At 43.6% G+C, this 27,867-nt stretch overlaps 1 protein-coding gene across 5 annotated transcripts in view; it reads left to right on the forward strand.

Annotated features, from left to right (window-relative positions):
* LNX1 (ligand of numb-protein X 1) overlaps positions 1-27,867 on the forward strand; it is a 118,774-nt gene that overhangs the window by 72,317 nt on the left and 18,590 nt on the right. For 4 of the 5 annotated variants that reach the window (XM_036416222.2, XM_036416204.2, XM_036416213.2 and 1 more), the window contains 4 exons: positions 7,100-7,341; positions 9,018-9,170; positions 14,114-14,316; positions 16,592-16,969. In XM_036416222.2, coding sequence (XP_036272115.1) covers positions 7,100-7,341; positions 9,018-9,170; positions 14,114-14,316; positions 16,592-16,969 — 976 coding nt within the window. The remainder of the gene's footprint in view (positions 1-7,099; positions 7,342-9,017; positions 9,171-14,113; positions 14,317-16,591; positions 16,970-27,867) is intronic. The other variant, XM_036416231.2, reaches the window with a different exon arrangement.

The following is a 27,867-nucleotide window of genomic DNA, read 5'->3' on the forward strand; positions in this document are numbered from 1 at the left end:
ATGAATTGCTGAAGGGGGTTCTTTCAGAAGAGAAAGTAAACAAAGATAAAAATTATGAACAACAAATACATAACTATCAACAAGTGAATCTAAAAACCAAGGAAATTAAAAAAATCTGATGAACAATATTAACTGTTGAATATAATAGAATCAGAGGTATGGAAGGGGAGTGAACTGACGATTCTTGGGGTAAAGGGGAGAGGGGGGCGTGGGAAGAGACTGAACATAAACTGTGCACCTATGGATGAGGACAATGGGGAGAGGGGAAAGGGCAGAGGGTGGGATGGGAACCTGGTGGAGGAGAGCAATGGTGGGTGGGGGGAAAGGAACATTTGTAATAATATGAACAATAAAAACTTATTAAAAAAATAATAATAATAAAATAAAATAAAATACCTTCTGAATAAGACATAAAAAAAAAAAAAAAAGAAAATGGTCTACTTTCTTTTTATTTTCCTTTTTTTTTTTCCTGTATGTATGTATCTGTCCAATTTTTCCAATACTATTTACTGAATAGTCTGTCCTTATGCCCATTGTATGTTCTTGCCTTCTTTATCAAATATTAATTGACCATAAAGGCATGGGTTTATTTCTGGGCTCTCTATCCTATTCCATTCATCTATATACGTTGCTATTTGATTACTATGGCTTTATAATATAGTTCAATATCACATCGTGTAATTCCTCCAACTTTGTTCTTCTTTCTCAAGATTGTTGTGGCTATTCAGGGTCTTTTGTGGTTCTACATAAATTTTGGGAATATTTGCTTTAGTTCTGTGAATTATGCCATTGGTCTCTTGATATGCATTGCATTGAATCTATAGATTGCTTTGGGTAGTATAGACATTCTAATGATGTTAATTCTTCCTACCCATGGACACAGTACATGCTTCTACTTATTTTATCTTCTTCAATTTCTTTCTTCTGTGTCTTTATAATCTTCTGAGTACAGATCTTTTATATCTTTGGTTAAGTTTATTCCTAGGTATTTTATTATTTTTGATGCAATTGTAAATGGGGTTGTTTTCTTAGTTTCCTTTACTGAGACTCAATTATTGGTATATAGAAATGCACTGATTTCTGGAGATTTACTTTATATCCAGCTATTTTGCTGAATGCATTTATCACTTCTAGTCAGGGTCTTTATGTTATCTCCAAATAACAACAGTTTTATTTCTTCATTTTCAATTTGGATGTCTTCAATTTCTTCTCTTGTCTCACTGTTTTGGCTAGGACTTCAGAACTATGTTGAGTGGTGTAAGCAGACATCCCTATCTTGTTCCCAATCTTAAGGGAAACACTTGTAGATTATGCTCATTGAGTATGATGTTGGCTGTAGGTTTGCATATGTGGCTTTTATTACATTGAGGTATGTTCCCTCTCTTCCAACTTTGCTGAGATTTTTTAATCATAATGGGTGTTGGATTTTATCAAATTCTTTTTCTGCATTTATTGATATGATCATGTGATTTTTATCGTTCATTTTGTTTATATGGTGTACCATGATGTTTTTTAAATGGAAGAATAATTGACATATAACATATTAGTTTCAAATGTACAACATAATGATTCCTTATGTATATAAGTTGAAAATTATCACAATATGTCTAGTTAACATCATCGTCATACATAATTATACAATTTAGCAATGAGAACTTTTAAGATTCACTCTCTTAGCAACTTTCAAAAATGAAATACAAAATTATCAACTATAGTCACCATTTTTGTACATTATATGTCCATGACTTATTTTATAAATGGAAGTTTATGCCATTTGACCCCTTCACCCATTTCACCAATACTCCTCCTCCACCACTGGTAACCACCAATTTGTTCTGTTTCTATGAGCTTGGTTTTTATTTTTTATTTTTTAAGATTTTACATATGAGGTTATATGATTTTTGCCTTTCTCTGTCTGGCTTATTTCACTTAGCATAATGCCTTCAAGGTCCATCCATATTGTCACAAATGACAAAATTTCATTACATTTTTATGACTGAATAATATTCCATTGTGTGTGTGATTTACTCTATATACTAAAAGGGTAATATGCAAACAGACCAAATGGCAGAACAACCAAACAACCAATCAAAGCATAATATGCTAATGATAATGCTAAGGCTGCTCAACCACTCACAATGACATGCACTGATCACCAGTGGACAGACAGTCAACTGGCTGACCAGTCACTAAGACGTGCACTGACCACTGGGGGCAGATGCTCCGACCAGTAGGTTAGCTTGCTGCTCAGGTCTGGCCTATCGGGTCTAACAAGATGGTCTAGACATGTCCTTGAGCCCTCCTGTGGTCCTGCCCTGGCCCGATCCTGCACTAGTGGGGTCCCTCATCCTGGTCTGGCCCTCTCACAATCTGGAACCACTCAGGGGGGATGTCAGAGAGCCTATTTCAGTCCGATCCCACAGGTCACTCTTCTTGGGAGGGCACCTGACGCAGGGCTCATAGCTGGTGAGCACTCCTGTGGCAGCATGAGCTTCTCCCGATCAGGACTGATTGGGTGCAAACCCACAGCAGGCACAGTAGGGCGAGGATGAGGAGAACAGCAGGTAGGAGCTATATGCAGCACTGGACTGCGGGTTTCAGCCCGATCCCTGCAGGTCACCCAGTGATCCCACCCATGCACAAATTCATGCACTGGGCCTCTAGTATATATATGTCACCTTTCCTTTATCCATTCATCTATTGATGGACACTTAGATTGCTCCCATATTTTAGCTACTATAGAAGGGCTACAATGGGAGTGTAGATGTCTTTCAAATTAGTATCAATTTAATGAACTCAACATGAAGAGCAGCCCCAATGTTTACCTAATTCAGAAGTGAACCAAGAGAGAAAGAATGTAAGGAAAGTTAGATCAAAGGGAGATTGTAGAGTTATCCAGACTATTGTGATGAAAGTATTGAGGCTCGCTTTCTTGTGGACAGCTTTTATTCTTTTGTCATAATGGATAGCTCACCCTCAGAAGCTAGCCCTCCCTTACAAGCTAGCTTGTGTTGCCCGGTGTGCTGTACTCAGTAGAGGACACTCCATCAGAGCCTCTGTGAATTATGCCTGGGTCCATCCTGCTTGAAACCATAGGCTCAGGAATTTTTACAAGAAGGGGCTTCATTTTTCTCTTCTTGCTCCCCATCCTTTCAAAAAGGACAATATTCCACAGTACACCAGCGTCAGCAGTATTATAGTAAGACTAACTTGCATCCAGCTCACTTTGATATAAGAGCTCAAGATCCCAACTACATTATTAACAACAGCAAAAAAAATAAATAAATGACTTTCAGAGTTGCTGTGCTGAACAGAGAGCATATCAGAAGTGCATGGTTTGTTTGAAAAATGGTTTTCCATGTTCCTTATGTTCATCCTTCAAGTTCATGGCCATCGCCCATCACCACCTGAGAGTACTTAGTGCTCAGGATAAATTAAAGGGAGAATAAATCCTGCTTGCTTTGAACACAGCCCAGGGTTCACCGTATGTTCCTGCACTGGCCAATGCTAATCAGCTCTTCCTCTGTCCTCCCCTCTTTTGTGCTTGTAAATCAAGCGGCCCCAGTATTAGTCAACACAAAAGAGATAATTACTAAGTACAAGCTGCTACCTTCATAGATCACTCTGTGCCTCAGATTCAAGCTAAGCCAAGGAACTGGAGTAGGCAACACTGCACAAGTATGAGTTGCTTTAGCAGAACCGTTTTACCAAGACTTATGAACCAGAATGGTATATTAAGTCTAGATTCTGTACCTCTCCAGCCATCGTAAGGATAGCTGTGATATGAGGCCATGGGGAAGGCTTACTTACCCATGTTATGAAGTTTTCCTTTTCTGGACTCAAATGTGTCTTTGGAACTCCAAGGGTGTGAAACAGCAATGGTTTCTTAATGCTATGGCCTTGGAATACTATATATATATATATATATATATATATATATATATATATATATATATATATATATGTGTGTTTTATATATTTATATTTATATATATATATATATTATTGATTTTTTACAGAGAAGAAGGGAGAGGGACAGAGAGTTAGAAACATCGATGAGAGAGAAACATCGATCAGCTGCCTCCTGCACACCCCCCACTGGAGATGTGCCCGCAACCAAGGTACATGCCCTTGACCAGAATCGAACCTGGAACCTTTCAGTCTGTAGGCCGACGCTCTATCCACTGATCCAAATCGGTTTTGGCTACTTTTAAAAATCTTTAACCTCCACACAAATGAGGCAGCAGAATAGGATGCCACCGTTTTTTCCATTGGGTTGTGCTATGCCCTCCCTCCCACCTCCACCCCCGAAAGCCATGGCTGTCCCTTTGCCAGCCATTTGTCCAATAGGAAAATTCATTTCCTGCTCTGGCAGGGCACATGGCTAAGGGCAACGGCATTGCTGCCCAAGAAAAGAGACTTCCCAGTCCAACTAAATAGTCTAGAAACTTCCTTCCCATGCATTGCTAACCAAACACTGCTGGCTTACATGGAAGTGTTCCACTTGTGCATTTATGACTTTGGAGTTGCTCAAATGCACGCTGCCTTTTATTTTTTCCATCACACAGAGTTTCTTCCAATTTTTCAGTTTCCCATATCAGCCACTTTGCTATTTTTAAGCAGAACAATTCCAAGCCAGAATAGCTCATCAGAAGAGTAAAACCTCATCAATTCAAACAGGGAGCTTGAATGCTTTCAGAAAGATGAGCATTGGAAGCTGGAGGCCTGTTTTTACTTCGATAAGATAAGGATGAAGGGTTATATGATCAATGTCCCTTTCTACCAATAGCAAAACCACATTCCCCCGATCTAAGATACAACTGATTACAAGAAACATTATATTTCATATATCAACAAGAAAAGAAAATGTAAAAACCTGCCACTGGTTGCATTATCTCAAAACACCTTCACAGATATCCCTGTGATGTGTGGACTGGTCACATCAGACTCTTGGGGCTTTGAAATCCATGGAGATGAATTGGTGACTTCTCCTGCCCTCTAGTTGTGTTGTTTGGCATAAAAATGGGCCAATCCTTTTGCATGATCTCAGTAACAAAATGTAACACTACTTTTCATCTCCTTGGGGGGTATCTTTCTAAGCAAATAAAGCGTTCGCTTGTCTCCTGGCAAGAAAATGCGGAATTTCTGCCCTCCTTCTAACGGAATATTTGCTTTACCGATACCAAATGTGCATGCCACTGCTGTTTTTTGAGACTTTCTAAATATACAGTAGCTTTTCATTTCAATCCTGAATTACAATGTAACTCTTTCTAAGACATTTAATGGCAGTTAAACTTAATGTTGTGGTTCCGAGAGTGGATGTGACTCAGTAGGGGTGACAAGAGGGACAGCTGTGCCATGGTTGCCATGCTGGGGCAGTGGCATCTGCAGCATGGCTTCAGCTTGCAACAGAAGCTGTATGAGCCATCCTCAGAGATGTGAGATCCTCAGAGATGTGGGAGTGTGAAAAAAGGAGCACCTTAGCATAGATAGATTGTGCAAGCAGTCTATTGAAAAACCATCTATCTATCTGGTCAGGTTCTAAACTCTCAGCAAGACTTAATGTCAGCCAGACCTCACAGCCACCCAAGGTGTATGTGCAGATCAGAAAGTTGAACAAGGTTAACGAAATTGCCCCAGATCACACAGCTTGGTAAACTTGAAAGCAAGAATTCTAACCGGGACAATAGGCCCTGCTCCTCACCCGCTCAAACAGAATTTCTATGAATCTTTGTCTGCATGTTGACTGTAGACTGCCATTTGGTTCTGTTTACTTTCAAGCATCTTACATAAAGCATCATTCCAAGTAGGCTCTCCAACTGGGTTATTTAAAATAGCTCATCGCTTCTTGTTCTTTGGGCTAAGATTAAGTGTGTAAAATGGCTCAGTCATATAAGGTTTTGTGTAATGAGTTGATTTAAAAAAAACTAATTAGCATGTCCATTATATGCAAATGGCCACTTCTTAAAAGGGCTCACAGATATAATTTCTGCCCTCACAACAGCTGTAGAAGCTGATGTAGCTGTCTGTGGCTACTTCCTCACCACTGTACAACGAGATAGTTCAGTCATGACCATTTTCTGACCAAAACCCTACCTGAGAGCTGTTGCCCAGTGGCACACAAAAGTACATTCGTAGCAAGATATGGGCCTAGATCAACTCAAACCCTGTTCCCTTAGCCCAGTGGTCGGCAAACTCATTAGTCAACAGAGCCAAATATCAACAGCACAACGACTGAAATTTCTTTTGAGAGCCAAATGTTTTAAACTTAAACTTCTTCTCACAGCGCTTCTTCAAAATAGACTCGCCCAGGCTGTGGTATTTTGTGGAAGAGCCACACTCAAGGGGCCAAAGAGCCGCATGTGGCTCGCAAGCCGCAGTTTGCCAACCACGGCCCTAGCCCGTGGGCCGGCTGTTTAACATGGATGGTAAATGGGTATAGACAATTACGTTTTATGTCTTTTTTTTTCTTTTTCTTTTTTTTTTTTTTTTAAGATTATGAATGTTGTTTTTCTCTCCCAATGTTAGAAGACATGACAATGAATGAAATGTTTCAGTGCCTGGGAGCCTCCCTGAGACTAGCCCAGACGTAGAGAAGGGAAGCTAGCAAGCCCGCCTCTCAGGAATAGCGAGTAAATTCCTGTGGCGTTGTGGTGGGGGCGACTCTGTTGCCATGGGCAGTTAAATATGGAATCTGGGAGGAACTTGGTATTTATGTTCAGAGCTCTGGGAGCTAAACCCAAAAGACAGGACTGAGAATGTGACTAAGCACTTCGGCGGTCAAAATAAACACCAGCAAGAGGGAATTACCATCCAGATAGCTGAAGATCACCAGCCTCAAGCCCTAGTCTCAAAGACACCCTGACAACTTTCATACATGTGCATTCCAGAGGCCAGTATAGAGATGGCTTTAGGAGCATGGAAGGAGCATCTTTCAAAATGTATCTCACGTTATCAGTGCATTTTGTTGGCAAGGGTATGCTGAGTGTGAAAGGGACACAGATCTAGGGGTGAGCAAATCAGGCTTGCTACTCACTCTCCAGTAGAGGCTGGTGGGTAAGGAGCAGAGCCGGAGCCACTTCTCCTGGTTTTCTTGCAGCTGCAAAGGCGCCTCTCACTATGGTCTGACCAAGGACAGGAAGAGGCGCTCCCAGGATGGCTGTGCGGACGGCTGTGCGAGCCTCGAGGCCACGACACTCTTCCCAGAGGTTTCGGCAGCTGCCACCATCGCCTTAATGACAGACGAGCCTGGCCTGGACAACCCTGCCTACGTGTCCGCTGCAGAGGATGGGCCGCCAGCAGACAGCCCATCGGACTTTGGCCGGAGCAACCGAACGAGGGGTGAGTCAAATGGGTGGTTGTCCGGGAATGGGCTCCTTGCCTTGGGGTGGCCCTCCGTGGAATAGTCACAGTAGAAAGTTCTCGGGGAAAATTTTTTTATTTATTTTTATTTTTTTATTAAATTATTATCTGTGTACATATCATTCTCCCCACCCCCCGAAAAAAAAATTTTTTTTTTTAAGAGAAGTTATTCTGGTAGCAATGCAGTGTCCAATTCTCCAAAGTGAAATAGAACCACAAGCCCCTCAGATCATGAAAAATGTGTGTAATCTGGCCCTGGATAGTTTGGCTCAGTGGATAGAGTGTCGGCCTGTGGACTGAAGGGTCCCAGGTTCGATTCTGGTCAAGGGCATGTACCTGGGTTGCGGGCACATCCCCAGTGGGATGTGTGCAGGAGGCAGCTGATTGGTGCTTCTCTCTCATCAATGTTTCTAACTTTCTATCTCTGTAAAAAAAAAAAAAAAAAAAAAAAAAATTAATGTCAGCAGCTGTGCGTTGCTGCAGGTTCCCCAAAACCAAACCAGAGAGGGTTGGACCTACATTACCACCATCTGTCCATCATCCAGATATCATTGCTAGCACGTACACATGAGGAACTATTTGACATTGAAACTGGGTTTCAGGACTGTTGGACACTGAAATTAGGATTCAGACATTTTTTGTTATTATATGTTTATTTCTAGTCTGCAGTTGCAAGATTTTTCAAAGAAAAGAAATGGGGGGAAAATAGTTATAGAGATTAAAAAAAAAAAAAAAAAAAAAAAAACAACATTGAACAGACTGTCAAACTATAGTGAGAAGGCACGGGAGGTGGGGGGGGGGGGGGCTGTAAGAGATCAACCGAAGGACTTATATGCATGCATATAAACATAACCAATGGATACAAGACCTGGGGGGAGGGGGGGCAGCAGGGGCAGGTGAAGGCATATGCAAGGGGGGGTAGAGGAGGCTGGGGGGAGATCAAGGGGGAAAAAGGGAGACATATGTACTACTATTTGTAATCCTTCAAACAATAAAAAAAATGAAAAAAATCAATTTAGAAAAAAAGTGTGTAATCTTGAATTGGTGAAAGGGGATAAAGCCAGGCCTAATGATTCATCAGCCCATCCATGCTGCTCAAGAAAGGTGTTGGTCTGCTGAAACCGGTTTGGCTCAGCGGTAGAGCAGACTGAAGGGTCCCAGGTTCGAATCCGGCCAAGAGCATGTACCTTGGTTGCGGGCACATCCCCAGTAGGGGGTATGCAAGAGGCAGCTGGTTGATGTTTCTCTCTCATTGATGTTTCTAGCTCTTTATCTTTCTCCCTTCCTCTCTGTAAGAAAATCAATAAAATATATTAAGAAAGAAAGAAAGAAAGAAAAAAAGAAAGAAAGAAAGAAAGAAAGAAAGAAAGAAAGAAAGAAAGAAAGAAAGGAAGGAAGGAAGGAAGGAAGGAAGGAAGAAAGAAAGAAAGGTGCTGGTCTGTTCAGTCCGGTCCAGGAAAAAAGAGAAGAGCTGATTTAAAACAAGCCATGCAATTTCCTTGTAGAAAAACTTAGGAAACATTTCTAAGTGAATTCTATCGCCCTGCCACCTAGCAGCGATCACCATGGGGCTTTCCCGCGCACGCCTTACCAGACGTGCCTCAGGGAGGGTGTCTGTGACTGTGTGCCCACTGTTCCCCCTCTCCTTCCCTCAGCACGGCCCTTCGAGCGGTCCTCCATCAGAAGCAGATCGTTTAAAAAAATAAACCGAGCTTTGAGTGTTCTGCGAAGGACAAAGAGTGGAAGTGTGGTTGCCAATCAAGCTGACGAGGGCGGAGAAAACTCTGAAAGCACCACTCCCCCTGAAGGTAAATGGACTCCCCGCAGGCTGGGACTGGGCTGGCCTTCCAGAATGATGTCTGGGTGATGACAGCCTGACCGCCACTCAATGTCTGTGACAACTCTTTCCCCAAGGGAATAAAATATGTCTCATCCCAATTAGCCTGGTTCTCACATAAGTCATTGCAAGCAGAAACCATTGTTGTCTTTTTCCATAGGCTGAGGGGAACGTGGTGAGAACCCTTACCTTCAGGTACTAGCTTAGCACATACAAAGAATAATCATAGTTGATAAGTGAAAAGCTGGGAGAACAGTGCCTGGGAAATGCTGTGTAACTACTGGTGGTTCTTTATTACAACTGGGTATGATAACATGGTTCTGAGTGTTTTCCATGCATCTGCTCATGTAATCCACACAACAACCCTAGAAAGTAGCTGTTTGACAGATGAGGAAACTGAGGCATAGGGAGGTTCCTTAGCTTGCCCAAAGCACTTTACTAAATGTTGAACGCCGGTAAGGTGGCTCTAGAATCCACGCAAAGTTGTTATTGGATCTTAGGTCCTATGTGTTTTCTCAAACATAAATGGAGCTGAGGAAATAATGTCCTGTTTCCTTCATTTTATATTAGAACTGTAAGGTAGTAATAATATTAGCTTAAAAAAATGAACTTTTTCTGTGTGCTAGGTAGTGTTCTAAGGCATTTAGATATCACAACACAAAAGGATTATCACGCTCATGTTACAGGTGAGGAAAAAGGCCCGGAGACACTAAGTCACTAGCCCAAAGTCACCCAGCTAGAATATGGCGCACTTAGGATTTTAAACCAGGTCTCCGGCTCCAGAACCCACTCTCTTAACTACTGGTTAAGTACCCTTCTCTCTGGGGGAGTGGTTGGTAGAGCCCAAACCACTGCCTTGAGAGACTTAGTAAGCAGTGTTATAACACCTCTTCTTGCTCACTTATCACCTCTCACCCTGTACGCACATGCTCACTCATATACACATGCATGCACATGCTCACACACACACACACTGCTTGCATTAACTATCCCAAGTTTACTCTCCCAGTCCTGTAAATACTCTTTTGCTCACTTCCATGCTGTTGTCCAGCCTGGACATCCACTCTCCATCTGATATTCTAATGCCTTCTTCCAGCATCGGCTTTGCCTCCTCCTTGAAGCCCCCTCAGACTTCCTCAGTCCCCCTTCATTTGTATTCTTAAAGCACCTGGATCTCTACTATGGCAACGACCATCTTTCCTTATAGCTGTACCTATAAGGGCAAGAGTTTTTTTTTTCTGAGCTCTTGTACTCTCAAAGCCAAACACAGGATCTGGTGCATGATGGTGTTCGCTGAATGTGTGTGCAACGAATACATGACATGATTAGAACTTCCTTTCTGCCAGTCTTCCTTTCTTATTAAAGGCTCCTTAATGACACTCTATATAAAGTTTTCTCCTGCATGAATAAGGTCTGTTTGCATGTTTATTGCAGAAACGTTTTTAATAAGAGGTTTCTATGTCTAAGGTACTAGCCGAGGCTCTGTAATTTTTTATGAAGCATATAAAATCCAGTTCCTGGCTTCAAGAGGTTCGTTCAAGACTAAAAGAAAATAGAATGCCATAGAGTGAGGTGCACATGAATGACAATGGCAGCCACAGGGAGGGCAGCGTCAGCTCTGAGCAGAGCAGTGTTGTCCCTGTTTAAGGAGTGGTTCCGGGTCTGGGTGGACATTGGGATCTTGACTGTGTTGGAAAGTAGTGGGAGATTGCTTAGGTCAGATCAGAGAGAGTTCTGGATGCCATTCGGAGTCTGGACTTTTATCCACCTGAAAACGTGGGTGGGATTGTTGTAGGATTGGAGCCATGTTTCAGAAAGCTGAGGGTGGCAGGCAAGTTCTGTGTCAGGGGACCTAGAGTGGGAGAGATGCTCCGGGAAGCCATTGCTCTGGAATAGCTGAGGTATGAGAACCCGGGTGGGCTGGTAGTGATACTGGTGAACTCACGTGGTGTGGGTTAGCCATACCTTTACATCCGGAAAGAGACTGTCTCTACTACTTATTGGCTGCATGACCCTGGCCAGGTTACTTTAACTTCTCTAAGTTTCAGTGTTTCACCATCTAAAAAAGCAGGGATGATAATTGTCTATTTCATAGAATTGTTAGGACAAAAAAAAATTTAAAAAAAAAAAAAACTGCGTGCCAATCACTTAGCTCAATGCTGAGCCTATATTAAACTCTTAGTAAATAACATTACATTCCTTAGTCCATGAGGGAAGACAGAATATTGAACAAGTTTGTTTTGTCCTTGACCAGTGATTGGCAAACTCATTCGTCAACAGAGCCAAATATCAATAGTACAACGATTGAAATTTCTTTGGAGAGCCGAAAACAGACTTCTGTGCATGGGCCACAAAGTTTCGATCGCCCTGTATATGCGCACCCACACGTGGTATTTTGTGGAAGAGCCACACTCAAGGGGCTAAAGAGCCGCATGTGGCTTGAGAGCCGCGGTTTGCCGACCATGGTCCTAGACCAACATGAGTTCGGCAGTTTAAAACTTTAACTCTTTAGCCAAAACCGGTTTGGCTCAATGGATAGAGCGTTGGCTTGTGGACTGAAGGGTCCCGGGTTCGATTCCGGTCAAGGGCATGTACCTTGGTTGCGGGCATATCCCCAGTGGGGGGTGTGCAAGAGGCAGCTGATCAATGACTCTCTCTCATCGATGTTTCTAACTATCTCTCTCCCTTCCTCTCTCTACAAAATCAATAAAATATATATATATATATATATAAACTTTAACTCTTTAAATTCACTGGGGTGGCTCTAATTAGCATCATTTACAAGTGTGATTGGGTGTGTCCTCTCGGATTATCAAATCACAACTAGGTTTGGATGCATGGTTTTTGTAAATCTGCTGGGAGCGGGGGAGGAGAGGAAAAAGTTGGCAGCTTTGACTCTTTCTAAATCTTTCTTTGCTCAAAATAATTTTTTAAAAAAATTTTCCCTTGTCACCAAACCTGTTCCAACAAATGCTTGTGGTGTATCTACGTCATGTAACTGGAGTAGCTTAAACATTAATTGAACTTGGTCACCCCCGTGCTGTTAGCACCAGGAACTGGCAGATTAAGACGGCTGCCCACAGCCGCACAGCAAAGCCAATCACTCCCTGGAAATTAAATCCCCGTGGAGGTTAGGACCCGCCTTTACAACGTCTCTGGCTCTCTCTGGCCGCTAAATTGCTTTGTTTCTCATGTTCTACAATACTTAGAAATAACTTGAATTCTTCCGTATTGTTCCGAGAGAGTTGAGGGCTCATTAGCGAACTCAGAGTTAATTAGGGAACATGGACTAGGGCCGTGGGTTTTGATAATAGTTACAAAGAGTGTACTTTGCGGAGCTAGGCGTGCGGTCTTGATCTTCCCAGATGACTTAATTAAGGGAGAATTTGGGGCAGAGGCAGCTGTCAGCGGCTACAGGGGACAGAAGCATCTCTGCCCTCCTCATCCAAACTCAGGCCTCAAGCAACTCGACAGAAGTCTTTCCTCCACCCACTTGGTGTACCCTGGCTGGCACTTTGGGCATCCCCTCTGCACACTTGAGCCGTGCCAGTGGCGCTGCTGGCTTACAGCTCTATAGGGAAAGCCCCCCGTGGGACTGTCACCTGGCTGGGAACCCCTGACTCCAGGGACACCTGAGGCAGGTGATGGGAAGGGTGGTCATCAGGAGCCCTGGATTCTGGCCTGGCTCTAAGGGCCACCTAAGTAAGTGTCATGACCTCCAGCCAGTCACATCATTTCCCCCCTCTGAGCTCAAATGCCCTCACTGGAAAAATAAAGGCTTGACTTGCTATCTAACTGCACAGGAACTAGAGCAGATCTGTGGGTGGGCACAGTGGGGTGGGGTGTGGGCAGGACATATTTCACGGGAAAGGAGAGTCCTCAGTTCAAATATCAAGTTTGCAAACGCCAGCCCTGATGATCTCTGAATCTCCCAGCTCTGAATTATGATTGTGGCAGGTCGGTGGCCAACCCTCTTAAAGCCACCACCTGAGGCTGGGGCTCTTTTCTTAATCGTGAATCGGGCTGTTGGACTTCCTTTGTTGACAAACGTGTGTGGTTGAGAGGACCGGTGGACCCCTAAGCCTGAAAAGTGGGGGCTTTCTGGAAGAAATCTTCAAAATGATCTGAGAGAGCCTAAGAGCAGATTTGTTCTGTTTTGTTCCTTGATAAGTAAGTGAGAAAACGGCAGTCCACTCCATAAGGCGGGTCATTCATTCATTCATTCATTCATTTCTGTTCACCCAAACGTTGGCTGCAGTCTCTGTGTGCAGAGATCCGTGCACAGAACTCCGGAGGAGCCAGAAATTGTCCTCAAGTATCTTAGATATAAGTGGGAGATATAAGAAATTGGCATGAGGCAGGCCAGTGTGGTTCAGTGGTTGAGCGTCAACCCCTGAACCAAGAGGCCACTGGTTTGATTCCCTGTCAGAGTACATGCCCAGGTTGTGGGCTCAGTCCCCAGTAGGGAGCATGCAGAAGGCAGCCAATTGATGTTTCTCTCTCATGATTTCTCTCTCTCCCCCTCTCCTTTTCCGTCTCTCTAAAAAAAATCAATAAAACGTTTTTAAAAAAGAAATGGGCATGAAAAATAACAGAAGGTTAATGCTATGAGAAATGAAGAGAGTTTTGTGGGAAATGGGATGTTTAGAGAGAACAGGGGATGGGGAATGAGGGTAGAGTTTAATTGGAAAGGATCATTTTATGCAGGCCTTGAAGGAAGACTTGGGTTCAGGCCTAGAATAAAAAAAAAAACATTCCAGGCAAAGAAACTTATGCTGGCATGCAGGGAGGAAAATGGAAAACATGTATGCATAGTTTAGTTTGGCTGAAACCAAAGTTTGGCGAGAGGAAGAGTGGTTGGAAATGTCTGTTGGGTGGGCGTCTTAAAGTAAACACTGTCTTTGTCCATTTTAGTCTTTCCAAGGTTGTATCACCTGATTCCAGACGGTGAAATTACCAGCATCAAGATTAATCGAGTGGATCCCAGTGAAAGCCTCTCCGTTAGGCTTGTGGGAGGCAGTGAAACCCCGCTGGTCCATATCATTATCCAGCACATCTATCGTGATGGGGTGATTGCCAGAGACGGCCGGCTACTGCCAGGAGACATCATACTTAAGGTAGAGACCGTGGCTGCGAGGCCACGAAAAGGAGCTTAATAAAAAACCACCTCAGAGCAATTAACTGGGTGGGTGGATGGATGGATGTAATATTAAAATAAATATGGAGCCATTACTTTTTATAGTTACTATGTTGATATGCTTTTAATATGAGATTTACAATTTAATTGAGATAGGTCTTTGTTTCTCTCTTTCTCATTCTTTCATTCTCCTTCTTCTCTTTATATAAATATTTCTATCTCTGTCATTTTGTCTAGCTCCCCTTTCTTCTTTCTTTACCCTCTAGCTTCTTCCCTTCCTGTACTTTCCCTCTCTTCCCTCTCCTCTTCCTTTCTCTCCTTCTTCCTACCATCCCTCCTATTTTATGTAATATAATGTAAAATAATACAAAACTGGAGCATGTCTTCTGAAGTTATTTTTTAAAGTAGTCCAATGGGACACTTTATCTAATCACTTGCACTCACACACGACTCTAAATTTCCTGTTGCTTAATGGCCCTCCATGAAAAAAAAAAAAAAAAAATGTCATTCCTAAATTACTCCTGCCAACCCACAGACATTCCAGGGAGACAGGTGGGAGGCCGAAAGCTCTGGGCATTACCGTCCTGTGAGGCTTGGTTGAGGGGAAGGACGTCAGGGAGTCGCTTTCAGAAGAAGAGAAAGGATCAAGGAAGAGTTGTTTGTCAGGCAGAAGTCAAGCATGTGCCAAAAGGACAAGGAATTTCTCCCCGGTCATATATTTCCTGTCTGATATTCAGATGACAGTTTCATCCCACCCCTTCCAGGCTGCTGAGGGGCCAGCTCCTGACACATCGTGAGCAGCTTCTTTGGCCAGGAGTTCGTATTCCTTGGAACAGGAGAAAATTGAAAGCACTTATCGTAGAAAAAGCTGACATTCCAATCGGCTTTCGAGGGTGGAGTACAAGGCAGGGCCCATCAACCCCGAGGGACAGTCAGCATGTGCAATCTGCGATACTCCGCATGGCGCCCTCCCAGGGCTGGTGGAAACTAAATATGCTGCCTGGGAGGGTTGCATAATAAAACATTGTGATTCTTACGACCTTCAACTGGCACTTGCAGGCAAAAGAGCTGCCAGGGCTGTGTAGCAGGCGACCCTGACCTTCTCTTGGCCTGGACGTGATGGGGGAAACCAGACGCAGGAGAAGGCAGGCACGCAGAGCCGGTCTTGAAGCTCACCTGGGCTCGGACAGAGAGGCGGGCCTTATCTGTGCGGGAGGGAGCCCCCCTCCGCCCCCCGAAACTCAGCACAAAACTGGCGACTGGACGCTGCAGGAAGGACTTTTACAGCCTCACTGCGAAGCTCCTCCAGCCGCTGGCTGCGAGCCCACGATTTCTTACCAAACCATAGAAATTCAAGAAGATTGTTTCTCTTCGGTGGGGCCCCGCTCCTCGCGCACAGAGCGCGGTGTGAGCCTTCTCCTCCAGAGCAGCGCCTACCACTGGGGCCGCGCCTGCTCGGCGGGGTAATCAAACCCAGACAGCGCCACCAGGCATCGGAGGCAGGTCTTTAAAGAGGCACCAACCGAGAGCTGAGCTTCAGGATCTTTAAGTAGCATCATAAAGTGACCCAGCCTTTCCATAAAAGAGCCTAGAGACTTCTTATCACATCAGTTTGTTTGAAACTGCAGAGATTTTTTTTTTCTCTTTTGTTGAGAACATGGGCAAAAGACCTTGCAGACCTGACTCTCTCTCTCTCTCTCTCTCTCTCTCTCTCTCTCTCTCTCTCTCTCTCTCACACACACACACACACACACACACACAGACACACACACACACACACACACACACACACACGTAGTGGGGACTGACATTCAGTATGGGTGACCCAGGGAGAAAAACTCATTTGGAGGCTTTTTTTTTGGGGGGGGGGGGGGGGGGGGGATGTCACCTCGGTTTGAATTGAGCAGCAGTTTACTATTATCCTTGGAATGTTTTCTATTTTCATTTGCCTTTTCCTACTTTGATTCCTCCTTCCCCCCCCCCCAAAAAAAAAGAAAAAATGAGTTTGGATTGCATAAATAAATGTGGGTGCTTGTGTCAGGGGGAGGTAGCAGAAAGATGGTCTCCACTGAGACCTGAGACGGTGGTACAGGGGCCCTCACAGCCAGTCATGTGGAGTCCTGTGGGAAGGAATGTGGGAAGACGGGGATATTGGGCAGAGCAGCTCTGGGGACCTGCCCCGGTGATTCTATGGGCCTGGGCATCTTGGGAAGGGGCGTCACAGATGGAACTGACAGCTGGGACCCCTCCCGCAGGTCAATGGGATGGACATCAGCAACGTCCGCCACAGCTACGCCGTGCGCCTGCTGCGGCAGCCCTGCCGGGCGCTGTGGCTCACGGTGCTGCGGGAGCAGAAGTTCCGGGGCAGGAGCAGCGGGCCGGCGCCGGACAGCCACAGCCACGGGCCCCGCGACGACTGCTTCCACGTGGTTCTCCACAAGAGCAGCCCCGAGGAGCAGCTCGGCATAAAACTGGTGCGCAGGGTGGACGAGCCCGGGGTGTTCATTTTCAACGTGCTGGACGGCGGGGTGGCGGACCGAGACGGCCAGCTGGAGGAGAACGACCGCGTGCTAGCCATCAATGGACATGACCTCCGACACGGCAGCCCCGAGAGCGCGGCTCATCTCATCCAGGTGGGTCGCAGGTCCTTCCTAGATCCCGGCGGAAAACCCCACCACCCTGACCGTGTGTCCTGTGACCACCAAGGTGACGTGCAGTGCCTCCCGTGCGAGGAGTCAAACCGAAGGGCCGGGCACGAACATGACTCAAGCAAATAGTGTGGTTTGGGGCCGTGGACATGCCTCAGGCTTGGCCAGCCAGCCATCAGTCTGATGCAGGTAAACACATTGGGCTGTGTGCTGTCAGCTCACCAGGTAAGATCACTCAGGGTCAGCAGGGCTGCGTCGTCCCTGTACCCAGTATGTGAGGTGCAGACCCAGGGTCATTCAGATACATGCTGGGCACATTCAAGCCATCCCACTGTACTAACTGCCGGAGAAGTGGGACTATGCACCCTCCAGCGATCCTCTGGACAGAGTCACTATAGGACTGGCTAAGGCTGAGCCTCCTCCCTCTGGCTACATCCAGGCCCCCCTGGAAAGCCCACAGAAACTCAAGTATAAACTTTGGAGGAAATCCCCTAATAAGAGAGAGAGAGAAATGATTGATCATTCAGGCAAATAGAGTTCCCAATAGCGCAACACTGGTTCAGAATAATTCACTTTCTAACCAGCGTGATGTCATCAACCCCCAGCATGCACCTTGTTGACTTGAGCTGAGTCACCATTAGGTGTTTGTTTTTGTTTTGTTTTTTTCATTTTTTTATTAAGGGATTATATGTGTACATATCTCACCATTGCCCCCCTCCCCATCCCACTCCCATACATGCCCTCACCCCCCAGTGTTTTGCATCCATTGGTTATGCTTATATTCATGCATACAAGTCCTTCGGTTGATCTCTTATCTCCCCCACCTCTCCCTAACCTTCCCGCTGTAATTTGACAGTCTGTTTGATGCTTTACTGTCTCTATATCTATCTTTTTGTTCATCAGTTTATAATGTTCTTTATTATCCACAAGTGAGAGAGATCATTCATTGACTGGCTTATTTCACTTAGCATAATGCTCCCCAGTTCCATCCAGGTTGCTGCAAATGGTAAGAATTCCTTCTTTTTTATGGCAGCATAGTATTCCATTGCATAGATGTACCATAGTTTTCTGATCCAGTCATCTGCTGATGGGCACCTAAGCTGTTTCCAAATCTTAGCTATTGTAAATTGTGCTGCTATGAACATAAGGGTGCATATATCCTTTCTGATTGGTGTTCTAGTTTCTTAGGATATATTCCTAGGAGTGGGATTACTGGGTCAAATGGGAGTTCCATTTTTAGTTTTTTGAAGAAAATCCATACTGTTATCCACAGTGGCTACACCAGTCTGCATTCCCACCAGCAGTGCACGAGGGTTCCTTTTTCTCCACATCCTCGCCAACACTTGTCATTTGTTGATTTGTTGATGATAGCCATTCAGACAGGTATGAGACGGTACCACACTGTTGTTTTGATTTGCATCTCTTGGATAATTAGTGACTTTGAGCATGTTTTCATATGTCTCTTGACCTTCCTTGTCTTTTTTTGAAAAGATTCTATTTAGGTCCATTGCCCATTTTTTTATTGGATCATTTATCTTCCTTTTATTAAGTTGTATGAGTTGCCTATAGATATTGGAGATTAAACCTTTATCAGTGATAACATTTGCAAAAATGTTCTCCGATACAGTGGACTTCCTTGTTGTTTTGTTGATGGTTTCTTTTGCTGTGAGAAAAAAAAAACTTTTTATTTTGATGTAGTCCCATTTGTTTATTTTCTCTTTAACACCAATTGCCCTTGGAGCAGTATCAGTGAAGAAGTTCTTTCGGCATATGTCTGAGATTTTGCTGCCTGTGGATTCCTCTAGTATTTTTATGGTTTCCCTCTTATGTTTAAGTCCTGTATTCATTTTGAGTTTATTTTTTGTATGGAGTAAGTTGGTGATCTAGTTTCATTTTTTTGCATGTACCTGTCCAATTTTCTCAACACCATTTATTGAACAGACTATCTTAACTCCATTGTATGTTCATGCCTCCTTTGTCAAATATTAATTTAGTATAGTGGTTTAGGTTGATATCTGGATTCTTTATTCTATTCCATTGGTCTATATGTCTGTTCTTGTGCCAGTACCAGGCAGTTTTGAGAACAGTGGCTTTGTAATCTGGTATTGAGATTCCCATCTACTTTATTTTTCTTCCTCTGGATTACTGTGGCTATTCAGGGTCTTCCCCCCCCCCCCCCCAGATGAATTTAGCATTAGTTTTTCCAAAGTTCACTGAGCTTCCAGATTATTCATTGAAGAGCAGGATTTGTTCTGGTTTTGTGTGTGTGTGTTTGTGTGTGTGTGTGTGTGTGTGTGTTTTGTTTTGTTTTTTAATTCTAACCCATTCATTCACTTAACTCACTCAGTTCTGTATGAATTAACATTTCTGCTGCTTGACTCGTCCCGGGTGAAGTGCAGAGAACAGAGAGATGATGACACTCTGGCTGTCTTCCCAAAGGAGCCCACGATCCAATAGGGCAGGTGGGCTTTTTCTAAATAGCTGCCACGTGGTGTGACAGTCCTGGTATGGAGACATTAAGCACTGTGCTGCACAGGTAAAGGTGAGGTTCTTGCTTAGATGGGCCTAGGAACTCTCCAGAGGAGGAAGATCTTGAACCGGGGCTTTAAGAAGTCAGAAGTTCTCTGGGTGAGCGAGGCAGGGAGGCTCATTCTAAGGAGATACAACACAAAAGAACATGTTGCTAAAGCCTGTTAGGGAAGTGGTTAATACCTGGAGCAGGGTGCCTTAAGAATATCTGCCATTCTCCAGCCCATCATGTCAGCTTCCACTTAGCAACTGAAATGACTTCAACAGTAAGTTTGCATCAGTAGTTGACTGAATATTACACCTAGAACCATGGGGGGTGACATAGCAGAGCCTGCCCTAAGGGCTTGATTATCAAAGTCTTAATAAATCTTCCCACCTTCTGATTCCAGCCATGGAGTTCCTGGTGTTGGCAACACTTTCCAATATCATGTGTGCCTTATCCCTGTTCTTGGAAGAGAACCAAATGGTGGAGAATACTGTCATTTTAAATGTGGACAACTTGAGCAAGGGGGACAAGGGGCCTTACCCTGCTTGCTCCATCCACCAGAATAGGATGGAGCCTTCACTCCTGAACTGTGGCTCTCAGTGATGTCCTAATTCCAAGGTGATTCTCAGCCTAATGGATCTTTCCAGCAGGGTGTGAGGTTATGCAGGCAGTAAATAAAAGCAGAGTTACAAGAGGCATTTCCCTTCTGGAGTTTATGCCATCTGTTCCCAAGTTCATAGGGCCCAGCCTCAACTCCTCTGAAGACCACAACTCATATTCAGCTGCCCGCTTGGTTTCTCCATGTGGATGTCTAAAAGGCATATCAAATTTAATGTCCAAAACTAAATCCTTGTCTTTCTTCCACTCCACCCCTTTCATACCTGCTCTTCCCCCGGTCTTTCCCAGTCTCTAAAAATGGTGCCACCATTTATCCAGTTATTGGGGCCAAAAAGAATCTTTACTCTTCATAATATCCCCCTTCTACAATCCATTTGTCACCACTTTCCTTCAGCCAGGCCATCAGCTTTGGTTTGGCCACAGTAAAAACCTCTTACCTGGTCTCCTTGCTTCCATGCTCAGTCCTCTGCCTCTGCTCTTCACACAGCTGTGAGAATGCCCACTTTACAAAGTCAAGGCCATCATCTCCCTCTCTTGTGCTCAGTTCTCTGGTGCTTCCCAAGACACTTATATTAAACATTCCAAACCTAACACTGGCCTGTAGAGCCATACATGATCTAGCTTTTACTTATGTCTCCAACTTCACTTTACTTACCCAGCTCAGTCATGTGGGACATTTGCTATCCTTCTGACTGGAAGACTCTTCCAAGTACCTGTAAAATTCACTCCCACCCTTCAGGTCTCTTCTCAAATGTCACTCTGACAATCCCATTTAAAATAGTACTTACTACTCACAATTCTATATCCTCTAATCTGCTTTATGTTGTTTTTCTATCCACTAGTTATTACCTACCAATTTAGTAAAGTATGTTAGAGTATCTTATCTCAAGCACTTAGAGAAATGCCTGGCAATGGTAAATACTCAATACATATTTGTTGAATGAATAAATTGAGTCAAATTATAAAAATGTAAATAAATATAAAATTTAATTTACACATTCCATTTCTAGGGATTTTTTATCAAACTACTTACCAAAACACAAGCACCAAATGTTTGTTCCCAAGATAAGATCTCTATTTTTAAAAATATTTTTTTATTGATTTTGGAGAGAGTGGAAGAGAGGGAGAGAGGAAAAGAGAGAAACATCAATCAGTTGCCTCCCATACCCAACCCAGCTGGGGACTGAACCCACAACGTGGGCTTGTGCCCTGACTGGGACTCAAACCAGCAACCTTTTGGTGCATATGATGACTCAACCAACTGAACCATGCCGGCCTGGGCTAGAATCTTGATTTTTGTCCACTTGAATTTGTTCAGTTGTTTTTGGCTGAGCACCTCCTATGTGTCAAGAGGTGCGTGGTACAATGGGGAACAAGATTGACATAGTTCTTGACCTTGTAGAGCTTGGAATATATTCATGTCTCTAATCTCACATACAGTCAGGTCATTATTAAGCTGAGGATTCTTATCTGTTTGTGAGAACAAATGAGAGAGAAAATAGACAATGTTTATGAAGACCCATGAAAAGGAAAGATTCCTTGTTGTTTTTCTTCATAAAGAAACTGCACTCTAAGCATTAATTTTTTTTTCTCTGTAATAACTAGACTTTTTGTGTTGCACTTGTTAGCACCCTCTGCAGGTCAACCAGTGCAACTTGCATTCATTCTGGATATCATCTGCCAACTTATACTTTGCAATAAGCAAAACAAAACCTCCCCTCCTGGTGTCATTTGGAAAAATTTGGCATCCTACTTATGATTACATATGGCATGCTACTTTTGTAGATTAGTGACAGAAGAGGAAAAACATTTTTTCCCCTGAGAACGTTAATTTATGAAATCTTGCCTAATAGTGGAACTTCCTAAAAGATTCTTCTGCTTACTAAACAAAGCCAATGTGCTTTATAAGCAAGGGAGGATAATTTTTTTTTTAAACTGGGCAAAGCTAGTTGGAAAAGAAATGGGGGAAAAAATAGAATGTTGGGAAAACCCAGTTAAGCAATCACAAGAGTGGATTTTACCTATTTATGCGATACTTGTAACACACACCAAGCTGCGGGCCTTCAACTAAATACCCTTCAAAGGTTAAAACTCAGATTTCCAGCCAGCCCGTGGCAGCATTGGCCTTGTACCTACTCCATGACTCATATTTGCCTGACAAAGAAGTTCCCAGGCAAACACGTCTTCTGGTCATGTTTTCTCCCACAGTACTACGCTTCTGCCTCTCTCCACATTATTTCAGGGAAAAGTTATTACAGGGAGACCACGACTGTTTTAAATTCAACCAACTTTACATATGTGGAGTCCTAACCTCAGCTTACTCAGCAGCAGCCTGGGTGCCAGACTCCAGAGTTAGAGAAAGAGAGAGTCAGGCTCCTGACAAGGGGAGATGTGAGGAGATAGAAGCTTAAACTGTGGGGAGTGGACTGATTTAGAACTTAGTACAACTTTATTTTTCTCCGTGTTGACTTAAGATTTTTGAGCACCATGGCTAGAATAACTGAAAGACACAGCTTTGTGGAACTGCCTGGTGTCATAACCTAACATGAGAGAACAAAGAAATATGGACCAAAGATTTGAGAGCCTAAAGGCAAAAAGACATCTGAACATTTGATACCTTGGTAACTCAGCTTTTATATCTATCCAGTGTCCCACATGACAATGATTTATTCTGAGAGTTATGCCTATTTTGAGGTGTTCTCTTGTATCTGTAATTCTGGATCAGTGAGTGCCTATTTACTTAGGAGTTCAAATATCGATATATGCATTTAATAAATAAAGAAAGAAAATAATCATGAATTTCAGATTTTAGTATCCTCCTTGTGCCTTTTTACCCCAGGCAACTTTCAGACTCAATGCAGAAGCTAAAAAAAAAAAAAAAAAAAAATATTTTTTTTTTAAATGCAAAGCTAGTTGTAGAGATGGTGATAAGTTGGGTTTTCATAATACTGACATATGTGTGATTCCCCCCTTTTTTGCATGAATTACTATTTAAATGAAAAGTTATTTCTTTAAAGAACAACTGGCAACCATGCTCTTCAAACTTTTAAAAAGAAGGTTTCTGGCCTTTAGACAGAGCCAGAAAGCAAATAGCAAACTACACACGTTACCTACTTGTTCTAAATATGCAATTCCAGCTCATGTGTTCTACTACATAATTGGGGAAAGGCAACACTTTTGTCCCTGGAGCCAGTGAAATGAGACCTGCTAGACCTGGGTGCTTTTCATAGATGAGCACAGCAAATATAGCATCAAATCCTATTTAAAGAAATCTTCTTAGCATGGGATTGTGGTAAATGTAATGCTCCTGGGTTACTATATAGATTTAAAAACATTCTTCTGAACTGAATTCTGAATTCTTACAGTCCAAATAATCCTATCTAATAAAAGAGTAATATGCAAATTGACCGCCACTCCACACACAAGATGGCTGCCCCCATGTGAACACAAGATGGCCACCACAGATGGCCAGCAGGGGAGGGCATTTGGGAGGGACCAGGCCTGCAAGGGAGGGCAGTTGGGGGTGATGAAAGATGCAGTGGAGGGAAGTTAGGAGTGACCAGACTGGCAGAGGAGGGAAGTTGGGAGTGACCAGGCCTGCTGGAGAGGGCAGTTAGGAGCAATCAGACTGGCAGGGGAGTGGTTAGGGGGTGATCAGGCTGGCAGGTAGAAGTAGTTGGGGGCAATCTGGGAGGCAGGCAGGTGAGCAGTTGGGAGCCAGCAGTCCTGGATTGTGAGAGGGATATCCCAGATTGGAGAGGTTGCAGGCTGGGCTGAGGGACACTCCCCCCCCACACACACACTTGCACAAATTTCATGCACCAAGCCTCTAGTTTTTACATAAAGCTCTAAATTTCATACATTCATGATAAAGCATGACTTGGTAAGCTGTACAGCTTAGAATTTAGGAGTGACATCACAGCTACATGTTGCAAATATTATAGGAAATTGAAACTTCTCTACTTTTCTCCAACTTACCTCACATGCATGTGTTTCCAGATACCATTAAAAAAAAAAAAAGTTGTTTGAGGCAAAGGAGTGGGGTCTTTCTGCTGACTCGGTGATCAGCAGATTAGGGACTCAAAAACTAAACTCTGATTTTGACTTTGTCACTGACATCTGCATGACCCTGTATCTGTCATACCACCATCATCATTAATTTCTTAGTCCCTAAAAGATATGAGCTTCTTCAAATGTAAGAATGAATATGGAGCTAGAATCTAGTGGGGAAAATACACCAAATTGCTATGTCAAATCTTGTTTCCCATCCTGGTCAAATCCTAAGGTTCCTAGTCATCTTTCCTCACAGCCTCCTTGATTTCCTTTCTCTGTGGCCAGATTTTGGTTTCTCTGCAGCTGTGGGCTCTCAGCAGAAGGTATTCACAAATTTTTTTTTTAAATGTACCAGGCACTATGCTAGGTGCTAACATTTCAATAGTGAACAAATTGACACACACCAGATTTGCTTTCATGGAGCTCATAGGGGGAATATCAGCTTTCCGTGTACCATTAGCTCATCTGAATGTATGTTTCTGGAGCCCCCTAGCTTTTGCTCAGTGAGAGGTACTTTTGTTTCTCAGAAGTTCTCTTGCTCACTGGCGGGAGGCTTAGGACAAGGACTTTGTTTCTGTAGCTTGTTGTGTAGGATGTTACCATGTCACTAGGAATAACTCACAGCTTTGGTATTTTTCTAGCATAGCAATCAGCAGCCCTGTTCTGATGCCTGCTGCTGTCTGCATTGCCATGAAGGGTCTGTGTGCCATGCATGATCTCAGAGCCAGGCTGGAAGGCTATTGTGTGTTCCATAGCTGGGTTCTGGAACCTCACTGGCATTTTTCAATTGATCAGTAATGATGAAGGCAGACATCCATGGAATTCTTGGCTTCAAAAAACATACAGTCCCCTATGCATGAGTGAAATGACAAAATGGGAACTCCATTCAATGAGGTTCTGGGTGTAACTGGTCCACCAGAAAACACACACACATACACACACACACACACACACACACACACACACAGCCTGTGATAGACTAGAACTCACTTTCTAGCTCCAGATCTGTTCTGTGTACACACACATGCAAACACACAGTTTTTGCATGTTATTAGAATGAGTCCACAATTCAAGTTTTTTAGATGACTTGAAAATACATTAAATATTGAAGAAACTAACAATACTTGCCCTGGAAAGGAGAAGAGCTAAGCGAGGGCAATGAGAGTTATCTTCAGAGAGGGTTGTCACGTGGAAATTGACTCTGGGTTACCCTGGAGGACGTGGCCAGAACCAATGGGCAGGCAAGAGAATGGCAAATGTAAGCTCAACCTGAGGACAAACTTGCTCATTAGTGCCTGACTGCCCTGGGACACAGCAAGTTCACTGTCATGGGAGGCATGAGCTGATAACAACATGGCAAGGATTTTGCAGGGGACTTGAAGCATGGACTACAGAGAAAAATCTGGGTTTAATGAGGTCTGACATCTCTTCCATGTCTGTGACTTTCTAGCTGTATGGAGCCAGTTCTCCACAGTCCCCAGGCTGTGGGAGCACAGGGTGGATGAACTGAGAACAACACTTGAGCAGCTGCTGGGAGGGAAACTGAAGTGTGGGGCAAACTCCAGAAAGCTTAGAAAGATGCTGAAACCGGTTTGGCTCAGTGGATAGAGTGTCGGCCTGTGGATTGAAAGGTCCCAGTTTTGATTCCGGTCAAGGACATGTACCTCAGTTGCAAGCACATCCCTAATGGGGGGTGTGCAGAAGGCAGCTGACTGATGTTTCTCTCTCATCGATGTTTCTAATTTTCTTTCCCTCTCCCTTCCTCTATGTAAAAAATCAATAAAATATATCTATTAAAAAAAAAAAAAAAAAAAAGAGCTATCCTCACAGGTGCACAGTGAGAATCAGTGAAAGCTAGATTGTCTCACTCTGGGTTCCTGGGAAAAGAAACCTGTTAGGTATGTAGATACAGAATGATGTTGTTTTTAAAGAAATAGTTAAGACCTGCGATATTAAATGGATGAAATGCTAAATAGAGAAAAACTCTATATACAGCCTATCCTATCTAATAAAGAGGGAATATGCAAATTGACTGTCACTCCACCACAAAGGTGGCAGTGCCCATAGCCACAAGATGGTGGCTCCCAGTCCTCTCAGCACCCCCTGAGTCCCCCAGTCCTGGGGCGGGGTGGGGGGGCTGCTGAGAGTGAGCAGTGTGAGCAGCCTGGCAGAATGCTTGCTTTGTCACCACGGCGATGAGGCAAACATTCCACTCCAGCTGTGGAAGGCCCTCTGCAGCCACGATGGGGGGAACACTTACCTCATCACCCCAGTGATGAGGCAAGCATTCTGTGCCCGGCTGTGGAGGGCCTCTGGCCAGGCCAGGTGTATAACTCTTGCATCTTTTCAGGCTAGGCTAAGGGACCCCCCCCCCCGCCCCCCCATGCCCCTGTGCACAAATTTCATGCACTGGGCCTCTAATATTATTATAAATCCAACTATACCTCTTACTCATCTCTATAACAAGACAGCCACCCAGTCAAACAGGAATCTCCTGTATCTCCTGTGAAGGCAATGAGAGTTATCTTCAGAGAGGATTTTATATATATATATATATATATATATATATATATATATATATATATATATATATATATATTTGCTGCCTTCAAATATGCATATTTGAAATATATACTGTATTTTCCGGCGTATAAGGCGACTTTTGAAATGAAAAAAAGTCAACTGAAAATCGGGGGCAAAAGACCAAAATTGCACAAAAATTACCTGCAGATCTTGATGGCAAAGTAAGTTTTTTCTTTGAAGTGAGGGGTAGTCTTATACAGCGAATATAGGCCTAAACCTATGTTTTAACTGTAAAATTAGGGGATCGTCTTATACACCGGAAAATATGGTATATGCATATTTGAAAGCAGCAAATTCTATAGACCATTTGGTTTAACTCCAATCCTCCTTTCCAGATGAATATGTGAAGCCTTTGGCTAGATGAGTACAAGTGCTCCGTGCTCTCTTGCTCTGCCTTTATTTGTGGCTGACCCTATCTCTCTCTCTCTCTCTCTCTCTCTCTCTCTCTCTCTCTCTCTCTCTCTCTCTCTGTCTCTCTCTGTGACTTCATGGACTCTTGTAATTCCAGGATAGTAGAAAGACCCCTCTCCTCCAACAATTGGCTCTACAAAATGCCTCTCCTGGCTCCTTGTGCAGTAGCATCTTTGATTGTCATCGTTCTGTTCTGGCCCATGTTGCATCCTGACAATATGAGCAGTTTCTTGGTCATAGTGAGTTGTATGGGGGAAAGAGCCATTCCCAGGCTGAACATGATGAAACCAGATACTCTCAGACTCCTTCTGACTACTAGAGATGAAGTTTCTTATTTTTACATGGGCTACCTATAAATGAGGCTGCTGGACTCTGGTTTCCTGCTGTGGCCTCTGCTTGCTCCCATCATATAATTATTATTGGCAGTTTTTAGTCAAATTTCAAATGCTTAGAGAAAAATAGCCATTACAAAGAACAACCCAAAATAAGCTTTTCCATGAGAAATAATACTCAGAGAAAGCCAGAGGATTAAAACTAAACATTAGGATTTTCCTATCATTTTAAATAGAAGTAATTTGCTCTGCCTCTGAAACTCTTGTGTGTTAACCACATCTCTCTCATGGCACCTGCTTCTGACTGTCCCTGAAGCAGGACAAGGGCCCTGAGGGCAAGAGCATGTCCCCAAGGCTCTTAGTGAAGTGCC

Source organism: Pipistrellus kuhlii, unplaced genomic scaffold (assembly GCF_014108245.1).
Source record: "Pipistrellus kuhlii isolate mPipKuh1 unplaced genomic scaffold, mPipKuh1.p scaffold_m20_p_1, whole genome shotgun sequence".
In the NCBI taxonomy this organism is placed as follows: domain Eukaryota; kingdom Metazoa; phylum Chordata; class Mammalia; order Chiroptera; family Vespertilionidae; genus Pipistrellus; species Pipistrellus kuhlii.